This window comes from Gekko japonicus, unplaced genomic scaffold (assembly GCF_001447785.1).
Source record: "Gekko japonicus isolate JY-2015 unplaced genomic scaffold, Gekko_japonicus_V1.1 scaffold1257, whole genome shotgun sequence".
NCBI classification, from domain to species: domain Eukaryota; kingdom Metazoa; phylum Chordata; class Lepidosauria; order Squamata; family Gekkonidae; genus Gekko; species Gekko japonicus.
In genome coordinates, this window is record NW_015163640.1 from 104,125 (window position 1) to 121,024 (window position 16,900).

The 16,900-nt window shown below is 45.7% G+C and overlaps 1 protein-coding gene across 1 annotated transcript in view; it reads right to left on the reverse strand.

Moving 5' to 3' along the window:
• Positions 1 to 1,690: 1,690 nt before the first annotated feature.
• PAPPA (pregnancy-associated plasma protein A, pappalysin 1) overlaps positions 1,691 to 16,900 on the reverse strand; it is a 403,905-nt gene continuing 388,695 nt past the window's right edge. The window contains exon 22 of the mRNA XM_015407600.1: positions 1,691 to 1,798. Coding sequence (XP_015263086.1) covers positions 1,691 to 1,798 — 108 coding nt within the window. The remainder of the gene's footprint in view (positions 1,799 to 16,900) is intronic.

A 16,900-nucleotide genomic window follows, 5' to 3' on the forward strand; every position in this document is an offset into this window, starting at 1 on the left:
CAGAAAACACTGTGAAGATAGACTGATTTGCTCAAAGTGAAAACAAAACGGGGATTTGGGGGTCAAAACTACATATAGTTTTTAAAGAACCCACTAGCAGCAATATCTCACTGTGGCTGCCAGTCCCTCACAAAGCAGTGGGATGCTCTCGTTTCCCTATCCCGGGACAGAGAAGGCCGTGGCCATCTTTGCACACATTCTGCATTACTGGGAGGTCACAGGTGGTCTCTGGGTGCCGAATGAGGGGTTTGGAGCAGCATGAATTGCACCCAATGAGCACCACCGAAAAGCTGACCCCAGAGAGGACTATGTGGAAGAGGTGAGACAGGCAAAGGCAGTAGCACCAGATGCCCCTTCTCTGGCAAGAAGGAGACCCTCCCCACCTAATACTGATAAAGTCAGTTCTGGGCTCCAGGAACCCTACTCCTGTATCTCCACAGTTCTATCTCAGGAAAGAGTTGAGGGAAACATCCTCTAAGTACAGTATGGGCAGGAGGGAGAAAAGGGGGTGATGGGAAATGCTCTCTCTGTTTTTGGGGGGGAGGGGGTGTTGTCATTTCAGGGGCGGGGAGGATCCGGTGGCTTGTTTCCCGACTGGTTGGTGCCCTGTTTTCCTGGCCCTCCTCGCTGAGGAGGCAGCCCAGAGGTTTGGAATGCAGGCAGTTAGGTAAAGCAATTTAAGGCAGACTGTTTGGTTGCTTGGAGGTTGATTTCACCCTGTCCTGACACAGGAAGGGGTATCGGTTGTATGGGACATAGCAGCAGCAGGAGTAGCAGCAGCAGATATGATTGAACGGCAAAAAAAGATGGAAGTTTTGGTTGACCCTCGTCTCTGTCCCACCCGCCCGCCCCCTGGTGGTGCAGTCAGCGCGCCTCTGGCCCCACCTTTAGCAGCTTTTGGCCTTCAGAACTTCACCACAGGCAAGACTCCCCAGCTCTGACCTCTCATCCTGGGACACTTCTGCCCTCTCCATGTAATCACAGAGCAATGTTGCTCATGGGGTTCCCCACCTGTGCTGAAGCCATCTTTTCCCCCACACTTTGGTTCTGTCAGCACCGGATGAGGCTGGGCCTAACCCAGAAGGCTAGGCTCTTCCACAAACGGTTTTGGCCATGAATGTTGGAGAGAGCAAAGACTATTGAAATCCTTCGATCGCTGTGTCACACTTCTCTTTCTCACACGCTCTCTCTCTTTCTCTCTCTCACTCTTTCTTCCCACCCCCTCCCTCTCTAGTTCTCTCTATAAATATTAGGTACATGTTTATATATGGCTTGTTTCTTGCCGTAATCTGGATACAAAAGCAAAACGTAACCAAAAAACATACGAACCTAAAACTTCAACCACAAATGGTTTGAATTAGGTGGATGTGTAACGCATGCTCTTCCCCCAGGCCCCCCCCCCCGTAGAAGTACTCCACTGTTTGTGGTCGCTGTTTTGCTTGTTCTTGCCATTAAGATACATTTAATACAATAACCCCCCTCATCCTCCCCCTCCCCCTGATATTTCAGTTCTCCTTGGGCAAAGAAATTAAAGGCAGACTGGTTGAATTCTAAAGGTCCCTGGTGTAGAAATGCCATTCGGTTGAGCAGCTGAAATGTTTAAAAACGATACCAGAAAAGGGGATGTGATGACGGTCTCTTCCTCGTCTGCCTTCGGTGGTACTTCTCTTTTGTTCTCATTCACTTTGAGTTATCCGAAGCTGAAGCCGCGGAGATCCCGTCGATTGTGCTCTCGGGCGTTAGGATCGCGACACGCACAGTCACCCTGCAGATCGCAGGACATCGGGAAGGGGATCACCTGGGCAAAGGAGGGAGGCAAACAGCCAATCTCAGATCCTGAACTTTGTGCAAGAGCGCGGAGATTCTATCAGGCCTCTACCCAGAATTAAACTCTGAGCGTCTTAAAGGTGCCACTGGACTCAAACTTTTATCACACCTTTAGAAAGACTTCTTTCTAGATTTTGAGAAAAGGACCCTAGAAGATACCAGGCAGGGGCCTCAGTCATCCCCCCCCCTCGTTGCTACCCTAAGGGCACTTGTTTATCTATTTTTATTATTTCAATTTATATATTGCCCCTCCCCCACAAAGTAGGCCTTGGAGCAGTTCACAACAATATAAAATAGACATAATGAATATAATTAAAACAGTACAAAAAAACCACAACGTATATATAAAAAAGAACCCACAACTGATAATGGTGGATCCAACATTAAGCCCCCCAAATAAACTTGACCAGGAAAGATCTGATGGAAAAGTTCAGCCTTACAGGCCCTGTGGAACCTAGGGAGGTCCTGCAGGGCTAGGAACTTCAACCTACAGGTGGAACCTGGAGATCCCCCGGAATTACAGATCATCTCAAGACTACAGAGATCAGTCACCCCAGAGAAAAGGGATGCTTTGAAAAGTGGAGGAGGAGGAAGAGGAGTTGGGTTTATACCCCGCTCTTCAATACCCAAAGGAGTCTCGGAGTGGCTTACAATCACCTTCTCTTCCTCTCCCCACAACAGACACCCTGTGAGCAATGCTCCCTCTAAGCTGTGGAGTCTTGTGAGCACAAATCCCACCCAGCTGGCTGCATGTGGAAGAGTGGGGAATCAAACCCAGTTCTCCAGATTAGAGTCTGCTGCTCCAAGCATTGTACCCCACTGAGGTCTTTGTTTTCCCCAGGCTCCATTCCTAAATCTTGAGTTTCCCAGCCTGGATCTGACCACGCTATCACCCCATCCTACACCAGCGGCCAGGGGGACCTGGAAACCCTACATCTCATCTGATGGTCTCATCTGAGAGGCCATTCCACCAGCAGGGGGCTATGACTGAAAAAGCCCTTGCCCAAGTGGGTGTCAAACATGCAACCCGAGGGCCCAGCACCACCAGGACATTTTGAACAGTGGTACTGCATGACCATCAGAGGGTCTCAGGGAGAGAAGGGTTCCAGCCTCTGACCTTACGCATGAACAGCACAGAATGGCCTTATGCATGAACAGCACAGAATGGCCCCTACCTCTATGACACAGTTTCTCGCATATGAAACTGTACCCTGTGGTGCAGTATTGTCTACTCTGACTGGCAGCATCTGCCATCTTCTCAGACAAAGAGAGCTGTTCCATGACATTTGTTGAGCTTTTCATCTGAAGCTTCCAGTGATGTGCATTGCCTATGAACACGGAGGGTTCATGTAGCCATAATTGCTAGTGATGGCCCTCTCCTCCATGAGTTTGTCTTATCACCTTTTTATTATTTAGTTATTTATTCAATTTATATCCCACCCTCCCCATCAGAGCAGGCCCAGGGCAGCTGACATAAAAAAATCAAAACATATAAAACAGCACAGATATAAAGCAATAATAAATAATCATAAACAGTCATAAAGTGCTAGTGACAATGGTGATGGCAGTAATAGTATTGCATAGTGACAGTAACAGGTCATGGTGGAATAGTCATAGTGGAATATAGTCAGCGTTGGAATTCGGCTTATCTTAATCCATTTATACCTGCAGGCACAGGCTGCTGGTGGTAATTCCAGGGGGTGACGGGCCTTGTCACAGTTCAGTTATTAGATGTAGCTCCTAATTAAAGGCCTGGTGGAAGAGCTCCATCTCGCAGACCCTGTAGAACTGTAGAAGGTCCCACAGGGCCCTGATGTCTTGTGGGAGATTGTTCCATTGGCATGGAGCCACCACAGAGAAGGCCCTGGCCCTGGTTGAGGCTAGCTTGGCATCTTTGGGAACAGGGAGAGCCAGATGATTTTGATACCCTGAACACAGTGCTCTCTCGACAATTTTGAGCCCCTGAACGCAATGCTCTCTGGGGAACATGTGGGAAAAGTAGGGTTGCCAAGTGGCACTTACCTCCTCCGTGGGGGACTCCCTCGTGGCTCCTGGTGCACGTGCACACGCGCCGCATGCACGTCACTAGGAAGTGACGTTATGACGCCGGGCACGCTGGGGGCGGGGCCACGACCATACAAGGGAAAACCATAGAGTTTTCCCTTGTATGGCCGTGGCCCCGCCCCCAGCGTGCCCGGCGTCATAGCGTCACTTCCTGATGATGTGCACACCGGGGCGGGGTTCCCCCCGGGGCCCAATTCCCCGGTGTCGGGGAACGGGCCTCTGGGGCGGGGGTTTCCCCGCCCCCCGGGGCAACTTTGCAGCCCTAGGGAAAAGATGGTCCCTCGGGTATGCTGGGCCCTGACCACAAAGGGCTTTAAAGGTGAGAACCAGCACCGTGAAGCAAATTTGGTAAGCTATCAGCAGCCAATGCAGTGCTTTCAGCACAGGCTGGATGTGCTCCTGCATAGACCCCTCTATGCTAAATTTATCCTGGGACAATGAGGAACACAAGTTAATTATGTGTTCTGTGCATATGCATCCATTTTTATACATGTCCAGTAGAGATGAAGCTATTTATATATACAATATGTAGGTATATATATTCAAGATTCCTTGCCCAACTCTCCTATCACAGATTCCTTGAGGAAGTGTACAAAATTCTATCACGTTTCGCACACATACCTAACCCCATTACAATTAAAATTTACTAAAAGGCCTGCATTAACTAAAAAAAAACAGCAGCAGTATCATATAGAAAGCCCTACAGAAAAGCAATGAATTAAGACTAATGATGAAAAAAGCAAAACATCATTTGATACATAAAACAGCCAACTGGATCTTCAATCCAATTTCACCCATGAAGATCCTTGGGAAGGGAACAAACTCTGAAATGCAAGTTGAGCACCTTAATATAGTTTTAATAAAGCATTTCCAAAGGACAAAAGCCTGCACAAAATGGAGACATTTACATATCAGGGCGAGGAACCAGATAACACACAGTAGCCTTGGTAAATAGAGCAGATGATGTATATGCAAGACACATTTTCGGCTGGTCGGAACCTGGCTCTGCGATATATTTTAGTTTTTGCTTTGCTGTGGATTCTGTGGATTTCTATTTTACTTGCTGCTATGTTTGCAGCAACAGATTTCCATCTTACAGCCCCCAGCTCAGCTAAATAAACTGTGAACTGAACAGACGGTTTCTAAGCCCAGTTAATAAAACTTTGCTCTTCTTTATTGCCATGCTGATGGTTTCTATTGTCAACATTATTTTCTTTCCTATTTCCCAACTGGCAACAAAAACAGAAGGCTTCCCATCAGGCACAACAGATTGCAACTTCATCTCCAACCTTGGGTCTGTCTACCCATAATAACTGATTTATGGAAACAAAATGGCATTTGTATTTTAAAATTGTAATAAATGTACCCAACTATAGTATTTTATATGCTTGGCAAGTCATACAAAACAGCAACTATTAGGCCACTTTATAGTGCTACGTACATAGTTTACGCTCACCTCTGAATCAAAATGGATTGTGCCCAATATATTTAATCACTCCATCAACAATCACACAGGATGGTTCTGTGCCTATCAGCCGGGTGGTGAAACATGGCCACCCACCAACAAAGCGAGGGTTCTCCTTACTCAGGGTGACTCCCCAGTTAGGCAGGAAAACAGTACTTGGTTAAAAAAAAAAAAAAAAAAAACAGAAGAGAACAGGGGGGGGCAAATTGTCCAAGGAGCATAAGCTCATTGCCCTGTACGAGACACGGCACAGAATGTGGAGGTCAGTTGAGTGTCAGTTGAAGGAAAAACAAAGAAGTGAGCCTGTGAGTGTGAAATTGGCCTCTTCAGCCTTTAAGACCTCAGAGGAGGAAAAGATTTGAATCAAGGGAGAATTTCCAAATTGTTTGCTCCTTGTGTTTCATTGCGGGGCCTCAGTGTGTTCCTGAAGTAGAAAGGAACAATCTATCTCATGTCCTTAATAAAGCAAAATATGCAAATATTCAGTTTTGATAAGAAAGCAAGGATTACATATATTTCATCTGCCAGAGAAGAACCTGAAGGAGAACACTCTGGCAATTTTACATCTCTTGAAGCGTCCCTGAAAAGCTGAATCTTGCCTTTTGACCTTCCCATCCTTATGCCTTCCTCCCCTCTTGTCCATAAAAAAAAGTCTCCCTTTCCCCATCAAATCTCACAGTGCCATCTTAAGCAGAGTAAAACTCTTCCAAGTCCCAGGTTAGCCCGATCTTAACAGACCTCAGAAGCTAAGCAGGGTCGGCCCTGGTTAGCACTGACATGGCAGACCACCAAGAAAATCAAGGGTTGCAGGCAGAGGCAGGCAATGGGAAATGACTTGTCCTAAAAACCTTACAAGGTTGCCATAAGGCAACTTGATGGTTTTTTTTAAAGGTCATTGAAGTGAATGGGCTTAGGAGGTTGCACCTCTGTTAAGGATTCCACCATCTATTGCCCATCCTTGCCATAGACCCTGATTTATGATTTCTGCTTGCCTCACCCCCATCTTCAGTAGTGGCCTCTTACACTGAACATGGCCATGCTTCACTGTGGCACCCCGTTTATGGCGCACCTGCCCCATCACTTTGTCTGGTATCCTAGCTGCCCAATTTTCAGCACCAATTTTCAAAACGTTCTTATTTCCCCAGGCATTTTAACAATAGTTTTACTGGGGTGAGGGTGGGGATTATCTTGGTATTATTTTAAATACCTTACCTTATGAGAATGTTAGTGAGAAAGTGAGGTAGAAATACCCTGAATAAATAGACAAAAGTGAATGAGTAAACAGCTGGTTCAAACTGCCTGTGTTTCAAAGCAGCCACTGATTTGCAGTATTTCTGAGTTCCCCCTTCAGCAGAGGGTGGCTGGGGGATTTTTTTTTAAAAAACCACAACCTTGCAATGGCTGCCGCATGCTGACAGCTTTCTTGGTGACTGCTGAGTGCATGGCAGGGAAGACTGGTGGCTAGCTGAAGTAAGGATTCCTTCGATCCATATTGCACTGCGCACAGAGGATTGCACGGGTTTGCTCTCAATGGGACCATCTTCCAGCTTACAGTGCAGAGGTGGGAAGGTATACAAACAATGCATCACTTCAGACCAAACAGGGCATTACCAAACTCAGATCTGTCAGAACCTGAACTGAAACTACTGTTCTCCCTAGACATTCTGATTCCATAATAAGGACAGCTTTAAGATCCTGAACGGCTGCACAAAGAAACATCACCTGCTTCTGGTCACAGCCTTAGTTTAAAATGTGGGGTACTCATAAGGTTAGTGAACCTCTAGGTGGAGCTTGGAGATCTCCTGGAATTACAACTGATCTCCAGCCTACAGAGATCAATCCCCTGGGCAGACTATATGGCACTGTATTTTGCGGAGTAGGCCCCCACTGCCTGCCATTGTTCTGTCAAGCAGTGGGGTTTGCTATGTCGATTGGTGGGAGACAAATGAAGAAAAGAAATCACTGTTGGAGTGATGGCAGAACTCCAGAGCATTTCTGGCAATTCCTAGAGAGGCATGACATCTCTTCCAGGTTTTGCCAAGAAGTGGTGAAATGCTGTCACACCAACAGCGCCCAATGACTCCTGCCGGTTGCTGGCAACTTAATTTGGCACTCTATGAAGCTGGGACAGGAAAAAAGGAAGTACTTCCTTGTCTTCACATAATACAGAATTTGTGGCATTCCCTGCCCTGAGATCCAATTAACCATGCTGGCTAAATGGACTCTCCAGGGTCAGAGGCAGTGTGTCTCTATGAATGCCAGCTACTGGGGAATAAAAAGGGATGGGGACCTTGATGCCCTGCTTGTGGGCCTTTTGGGGGCATGGTTGGCCAGTTTGGGAAACACAACTATATGGGCCTTTAGTCTGACCAAGGAGGGCTCTTCTTATATTCATAAATTAATTCTTGAATCAGAGGATATACACTCAAGTTAACAAGCAGAGAATGTACACGTAAGTTAAAAAGCAGACTATGACAAAAGCCACTTCTATAAAAAAAACGAAGGGGAAATTCATCATGTGGCATTGCTTTAAAATTAATTAAATGAGTTACTTTTAATGAGTGAGTATATTTCCCCAATGTTTAAAGATATACTGGTTACCATTCAGATTGTGTTCTTAAATATGATCTGTGCAGACTTCACTTTGTCACACTTATAAAGATGGAAAGCAGGTCTCGGGCACCATTCTTGTCTAGAGCACTGTTCTGCTGCTCTTGACCTGCAAGGCTTATCTTTAACTACTTTTGCAGTAGAGCAGAGCTCTGTTTTGAGACTGCAACTCAGATCTTGCAAAGAAGTGGAAAGGAAAGGAAGCAAGCTAATTTGCAAAACTGGCTGTCTCTTTAAAAACAAAGAAGAGCAAGAGCTGAAGAAATAGCCTCTGGCGGTACTTTGGCAAAAGGAAGTTGATTTCAGTGGATTGCATCAGGAATTTACATAAAGAGAAGAACAGGGACAAGTGGGGAGCGGGGACTACAGTGCCTGGAGTGAATTCCCAGGAGTCTTTCCCATCTGCGCAGACCAAGTTAATGACCTAAGTCCCCTCCCTTCCTGGACGATGCCACAACCTGTTCTAATGTTTTCAGCAAGCATAATGTGGATTCACTCCCTGCTGACACATTGACTTCCTCCTTCTAGGGCAATTTCCCCCCCCAAAAAACTCCATGCCACGTAGTCAGCCCCTCCCATCTGTCCTCTGTGCAATGCATTTGTCATGGGGGTGTCTGGGAATGTGTGCTACACATTACATGCACACATGTTCCCAGTGCTATGCAACCTGTCCTTCCCCACTCAATGCCCCTGCTTGTCTCTTTAGCATAACATGCCACTCTTTACACCCAAGTTATGCAAATAAAGGGCAGGTCACTGTTGATTTCCCAACTAGACAAGTCTCTCTGTCAGGGACTGGCAGAATGTCAAAACAGATAACACGCTTTTAAGAACATAAAAATAGCCCCCCCCCCCCTTAGATCAGACCCACCATAAATTTCATTTAGACTTTCCATTTGCCCAGGTCAGGTAGACAGCCTCCTGGTACTTTGACCCACTCATCCATCCTTACACTCAGACTGCTGGGGGAGGGCAGAAATGACACTGCCTGACACGTCAACATCACTTCCGGGTTGTCCGCCAGAAGTGACATCAGCACATCAGGCAACGCTTTGAAATTCCTGCAAAACTCTCCAGTAATATTATAGAATTTGGGGAGAATTCCAGAGTGTCACCTGTAACTTCTGAGCTTTCACTTTGAAGAGATGTCTACGCACCATGTGAGGTGATTTCTACCCCTTGCCCCACCTCCGAAGCTCCCAGGGGTGTGAGGCGACAGCCCAGCAACTCTACTTTCATTCAGCATCCTGTTTCCTACAAAGGTCAGCCAGATGCCTTGGAGGCTCTCAAGCAGGGGGGCAGAGGTTCAAACATCTCTGCTTCTCACTTGCCTTGAAAACCCTATGGGGTTGCTGTAGATCAGCAGCAACTTGCTGGGACTTTACACACACACACGCACAAGCTAGTGGCCCTCAGTACATCCCGTAGCAGTGAGTTCCACAAGTTAATTATGTGTCATATAAAGAAGGATGTCCTTTTGTACATCCGGAACCTGCTGCCAATGTTCCCTCGAAGCTGAGTTAGACTGAGCTAGCTCACAGTTTTTTAGCCTCCGGCTCCCACATTTTTGTCCTAGCTCAGAAAGGATGGCTCCAGAGCAAACTAATTTATGCAGTAGCCAAATCACTCGCTCACAACTTTAATGCCAGTAGCTCACCAAGTAAAAATTTTGCTCACAGGACCCCACCGCTTAGAGGGAGCATTGCCTGCAGCCCATCTACTTCATCAATGGCCTCCAAGTTCCTAGTACAAGAAAGGAAGAAAAAAGTGCTCTCTCCATTTTCCCTGTCCCATTCATAGTTTTATAAAGCTCTATCACGTCTCCCCTTAATTGTCTTTCCCTTAACTAAAAAAAGCCCCAAACAAGTTAACTTCCCCCCCTACTAGGGAATGTCCTGTATGCCCTTGGTCATTCTGATTGCCCTTTTCCGTACCCTCCACAGCTTTACAAAGATCCTTTTTGAGATGAGGTGACAAGCCTTTCATTACCAAATATGGGTCCCCAAGCTGTGAACACACCTGCCCCTTTCAAATAAGAGGACTTTTCACATGTAACATTGCATGCACTTACATATACGTTGTATGTGTGTACAGCTGTGTGAATACCTAAACACACATACACAGTTCAGTTTTGTACCTTGTAAAACCCAGGGTCCTGATTCTCTTTACTGATGTATCTACATGGAATGATGCATGTGTGATTGTGATCATGATTCACAGTCAACATATACAGCCTACAGTGGTACAGCCAGCACACCTCGAAAGTATGGCCACTAGAGAAACAGCTCTCCTAAACCTGGACTTACCAGGGAACAACAGTACCACAGTGTCTGCGAGGGCTAACCCCCCACACACTTAATTCTGCAAAGTCATTCACAGCCCACTAATATACCTCATCCACTTTGGGTGTTTTTTAATGGCCCTCATGTTTGACACCAGTCTTCTGTGGCATCAATCTGATTGATAAAGTGGTGTCATTGTGAAGCTTAGATAGCATGAGGGCAAAGCTGAACTCTCTGCCACCAGAACCACAAAAAAGGGCACAACAGGTGAACAGGTTTGTGTGTGTGTGTGTGTGGGGGGGGTTAAAGATGAGTTCATCTATCTTTTCCCACCCCCCACCCCCAAAAAAGTCCACCTGCAAATATCCAGTTCAACCCCAGTTCCAAAATTCCTCCACTGGAGGAGTATTTTTCACGACACAAGGTTTTCTATCCAAAAAGAAAACTGCCCATGCGTGTTCTTTGGCAGCAATGGTAGTTCCAGACGTCCTCCCACAGCGGAAAATTTTACACTGGGATATGCTCTGAGGTTTACAAGGGAGGGGATCAAAGCGCCTCGAAATATAATGAGATATTGGAGGGTTTGCTGACAGCAAAAGATGAAGCTGGAGGAAGGAGATTCCCCAATAAGAAAAACAAACACAGAAATTGAATCGCCCTCTCCCAAGGTCAGCTCAATGAACAGATGCCTGTGACAAGCTATGAACATCTGAAGATATGCTTGGAAAGAACAAAGTGCAGATGCACCTCAGAGACCGAGATGATTCACAGACATTTAACATGGTAGTACGCAATTGGACGGGTGAGTGGAGGAGACTGAAGCTCCAGGAAGGACAAAATCCTGAAGTGGCTAGTACAGAAGACACCTGCAAGAGCATAACAGCAGCCCTGCAGAGGTGACCTATCTAGGCCAGCATGAGAACTCCCACAGTGGCCAACTAGCCGCCACAGAAAGCACACGAGCAGGGCATGCAGGTCAAACCCTCCCGCTTATTGCTGGGCTCCCACAAGTGAGATTTAGATATCTTCTGGCTTTTCCTCCATGATTTGCCTAATCGCCAACAAAGCTTGTGGCCATCTTTGTATCCTGTCCCAGTGAGTCACAGAGGCACTGTGAACAGAACTTTCTCAGCAGCAAGGAAGCTGCAGAGAAGCAAGGAACATGTAAGAGCTTCTGTCCATGGCAGCAGCTCTCCCTTCACAAGAATCTGAGGTGCTGCCCCATTGGGTTGGATCCTTATGTGCTTGGAAATGGGCTGTGCACATGCAATTATGTGAAAGAATTCTCAGCACTTACCTGCTGCCCCACCCCCCTCCACCAATGACTACTGTAGTGGAGTGTGACAATCTAGTCAAAGGGAGGTTATAAAGGTTTTTGAGAAGGCACAAATAGAGGCCAAATTCCACAGCCTTGGAATAAAAATCACAACAACCCGTAATGCTCAGCATAAATAGATGGGGAGCATTATGTCCTGGGCTTCTTTTCTCTCCTATCCTTCTTTCTGATTCTTGCAGCACTGCTAGGCAGGGACCCTGGGAACTGTAGTTTCAGTCTGCCACTGCTGCATTTCAGATGATGGGATGAACTCCATCACAGTCCTCGTGGTGTCAACAGTACCACAATAGGGTCCAGTTTGATTTGTATTGACGTAGAGTAAACCAAGCCATTTTCTGATTTGTAGGAAGGGGGAATCATACTGGTTTGTTCATTTATTATTTAAAGACAGGGGGGTTGGGGGGGAAGGGGTACACTCATCACAAGTTGCCAGCAGACTTGATCAATGTACCAGTATGTACGAAACTGTAGATCAATTAGTGTGATCCACTGTTAACTAAACAGCCCAGCCTAGCCCAACTCTCTTCAGAGCTTGGAAGCTAAGCAGGGCTGGCCAGGAATAGTACTTGGATGGGAGACCACCACAGAAATCTAAGATTGCTATGCAGAGGAAGGCAATGGGAAACCTCTGCTCATCTCTGGCCTTAAAAACCCTTGATGAGGTTGCCATAAACTGGCACATAAACTAGCACATAAACTTGATGGCACATTTTATCTTCACAGATAACTAAAGTAACATTAGGAGTCCAACAGATAAACTGGTGGCATTGTGGCAGATCCAGGGCTATTTTTGGGCAGGAACACACAGGAACGGAGTTCCGGCTGGCTCCTGAGTTGGCCACGCCCAGCAGGAACTCATTAGCATAATAGGCCACACCCAGCAGCAGAAACTCATTAGGATTGGCTACATTGGGGGTGTGGCCTAACATGCAAAGAAGTTCCTGCTACAAAAAAGCTCTGGGTTTTGACAACAAACAAGGTAAACAGAATAAGAAGCAAAACATCGGTGTGGCTGGATAACCACACTTCTGGTAGCATGTGGGTGTGGCCTAATATGCTAATGAGCGGTGCTTTCGGGGGTGTGGCCCAATATGCTAATGAGCTTCTGCTATTGGGAGTGGCCTATTATGCTAATGAGTTCCTGCTGGGCTTTTTCTACCAAAAAAGCCCTGGGCAGATCTATTGACACCAGAGACTAATGCTGAAAGCGAGGTCACTGGTGACCTGGTACAGCAGTAAAAGAGACTCAGTATAAAATCCTGCAACCTCTTTTTGACTTGCTGGGAATATCTTGGGCCACTGAGATAACTGTGCTTTGCATGTCTTCCCGCCCCCCCCCCTCCAGTTTGGTTTTAAACAAAATGATTATCAGTACAAAAACCATGGTTAGGAAAACAAACAAAGGTCATTTGGTACTAATATATTTATGTCTGTAACACAGGGAGGTGTAGGGCACACCAGTTGAAAGCAAACCTTGACCACATGCATGTAAATCCCTGGAAGTGCGATAGGAATGAGTGATTGCTCCCTGTTTTGTTTCTTTTTATTTCACTTGTTTATGCTTCAGTCTGTGGTTCTCATTTTTATTTCACTCCTGGTTTTATGGATTCGTTTGCGTCGGTATGTTGGTATTGTTTTTTATGTGCACATCACTGGGTATTTTCCCATACAATATACGCCATTTACACATAGAAATGGCATATGATGCTGATTTAGTGATGCACAAATAATACTGAAAGATTTTATGGGGAAAGTCTGGTGTGAGCAAACAGGAAATGGTGCCAAATAAAGAATTGTGGGTTCCATTTGGAAAAGGGAGAAGTGGCAAGTGAGATGGGGATTGGGGTGGAAACAGCAGAGGTGAGCAACTCATAGTCATCCCTAGTTTGTGTGTGTGTGTGTGTGTGTGTGTGTCTGCTTGTGTTTACATATGAAACAGAGAGACGGGAGGGTGGCTATCAATGAGACCATCAGATTGTTCCGCACTGTTCTCTTTGCGCAATCCTTGCAACAGAAACAGATGGGAGGATATTCTGCACTGACACGCAAAACCATGCAAGCAGGGCAGGAGGAGCTTAGAGGGTGGTTTGCAGCCTCTGGAAATCCAGTGGGAATATTTCTCTGCTCAACAGAACTTTTTTCAGATGAAAGATATACATACTGGATCTTTGTGCCATTTTCTGGTTACATGCACTCAATTTCACTTATAATACCTGCATTACTAAACTTTACTTATGCATCAATAAAACATATGCCTATTTATCTCATTGTTATCTGTGTTAGATAACTTGGACGGAGACAGAGGCTGTGGCTCAACGGTAGAACGTTTGCTTTGTGTGCAGACAGTCCCAGGTTTAATCCCCAGGTGACGTGAAATACTTATACCTGAGGCCCTGGAGAGCTACTGCCGTTTGGAGTGAGACAATGCCAACTTTGATGGACCAATTCTTGGGCTCAGTGTAAGGAAGCTTCATGTCTTCATGTGTAAGACTAATTTCTATGACACACACACACACCCCAGATTCCTGGGCACCATCATTAACACAGCTTAAAATCTCCATTTCACTGTTACCTGACCATTTCATCTCCAGATCCACCATGCATCCATCTAAAGGTCTACTTTTAGTGCAGAGTGACTCTGCACTTTTTTCTTGCTACCTTTTGTGTTTTGTCCCAGAACAATTTTGACTTGAGGCCTTTGGCACAACCAAGTGAAATGACACATAAGTAGGTGTAGAGGAAATTAATGCGGATTGTTTATTCCCATCCTCAACTCCCCTTCCCTTTGTAATTTCCACTGGTAATTTTTATATAGCAAGGCCTCCAGAGAGATGCCTTATGTTCTTCTCTAAAGCAAAAGACCCATTCATGATATTACCTACACAGATTTAGAGATGATGATGATATTACACTGAAAAAGTAGATAGATTCATCCATTCAGGTTGGAACTCCCTCTCCCTTTTCTTCTGGAAGCACTATGACATGTAGGGCTCTGAATCCTATTAGAAATATCTCCTGCCCTTTCTAAAAATCCCCCAGGTTATGTGTGGTCTCTGTCACAGCAGATGAGGATTCACTGAGTGACCACTAGACTATGTTGGGTGTTATCTGTGCTATTACCAGAGTGATGTAATAGTGTCGGATTCACTGCTCAAGTATTCACACCCACTCCTTTTTTTGTCCCTGCAAAAAGAAAAATGGGCTTGCAAACTGGTTTGTGTTTCTAGTAAACAACATCAGGTCCTCCAGAAATGTGTGCTCAGTTTGCTTTCCTTCCCAAGGTGTGTCACAGTTTGTGAGGAAGGGCCCCAAGAAGACCAAAGGACTGACAGCTTAAATGGTATGTTGGTGTGGCTATGCAGGTTGGCTGTTCTTGCCTCAAAGTGCTCTGACACTGTGTGCAGGTGATTCATAACTTAATTACCAAAAGCATATGAAGCAAGAGGGTCCCCTCCCGTTCTGCAATGTGGCAACTTCAAGGGGCTGTTCCTTGCTTAAGGAAGCAGAAATTCCAGCACTGACAACAGAGACCCATTTATTTTGCTATTATTATTTGTTTTGAGGGAAAGGAGGAACCTGCCATACAATCACAGTTAAAGCATATGAACCTCAAGATAAACAAAAGAGGGAGCAAAACTTCACAGGTGTGTAAAAACATTTTCAACTGTGCGACTGAACAACAACAAATGGTATTTAGGGGGGTTTAGACTGAATTATCTCTTCTCTTTAACAAAAAATTTTTTAGCAGAGCATTCTTGAGTACTTTCCATAATTTCACAGAAAAAACAAGGACATGCATCCAAGACTACTATTCTCAAACTTAGGATCCCTTGGCAAGCCCCATCCTATCCATAACTGGCTTTTAACTGAGATGATATGATTTTGTTCATCTTTCACATTCAGTCTAAACTGGGAGATAATTTAAGAGCAGATCAAGCATGAAAGATGGCCAAAGAACCAGGTGGGGTTCCCCCCCTCTGGATTTTTCTAGCCTAGTCTCCTTGATGGACATTGACAGGATTCTGGGTGTCGTGGAGGCAGCCACATATGACTGAGATGCCTGCCTATCTTGGCTGGTAATGGCTTGCTAAGAGGGGGGATTTTACTGGGGAAAATTATCAATGCTTCCTTAGTGAATGGGGATTCCCCAAAGCATCTGGACAATAGTCCACCTACTGATTAAGAACCCCCCACTAGATAAGAAGAATTTAGCTAAGTATGGACCAGTTTGAGTTCTGACTCTTGGAGAAAATAATTAACCATGTGGCAAAACGACACAAGGATTTCCTGAATTTGTCCCTGACCCTTTTCAATTCAGTTTGAGGCCAGGCTATGGCCCAGAGATGGCCTTGGTTGTTCTGATAGACAGTCTCCACCTTCAGGTTGATAAGAGCAGTACATCACCGTTCATGTCAATAGATGACGGCTATCTTTGACCGAGAGGGTAAAAATTTAAGAGGTTCCAGGCATTTTTAACAGATCAAATGTAGAGATTAGTTATAGCTGATTCTGAATCTGTGGCTCAGGCACTCTCAAGTGGAGCTCAACATGAGACTGTGCTATCACATTGTTATGTACGCAGACCGCCACCAGGGGTCCGCGGCTTAAGCAGGACCTTGGTCCCCAAACACAAAGGGGAACTAGGATCCTAGTCCACCTCAAGTCCACCAATAGCACCTTGGTGGGAAATTCAAACCCTCCAATGGGAACATAGGTGTGCCGGGTGGAGTGTATATAGTTGGCCTTGCAGGGCTGTTTAAGTATTCTTGTTGTGAAGTACAATAAACGCGTCTGAACGCATGTCGTAGTCCAAGTCCTCCATGCGTCAAACCCAGTACTTTTCACACATCTACATAAGACCACTGACTGAGATTGTTCAAAGCTTTGGAGAGGTTACCATTAATATACTGATGATATCCAGCTATGACTCATTTTAAACAAGCCTCCAGAAGCAGCCATCTCTATGCCAGGCCAGTGGTTAGAAGCTATAGTTGAGGAGAACATACTAAAGCTTAATACTGACAAGTTGGAGTGATGCTGGTCAGAAAAACTAAGGTCCTAAATGAAGTTGTCCTGACCATATAAGATGGTATGTCTTTAATGTTAACAGATGGCAAAAGTGCCTTTTTCAGATGCTTTTGGTACAGAACTTGTCGTCTAGCACTGCCATGGTACTCTCAGGACTTGGCCAATGTGATACCCTGCCTCACCATCTTTCCCTGCCACTACTCTAGGGTTGCCAAATGGGGCCGGGGGTGGGGAATCCCCTGCTTTGGCGGCCCGATTTCTGACACAACAGAATTGACCCCCGGGGGA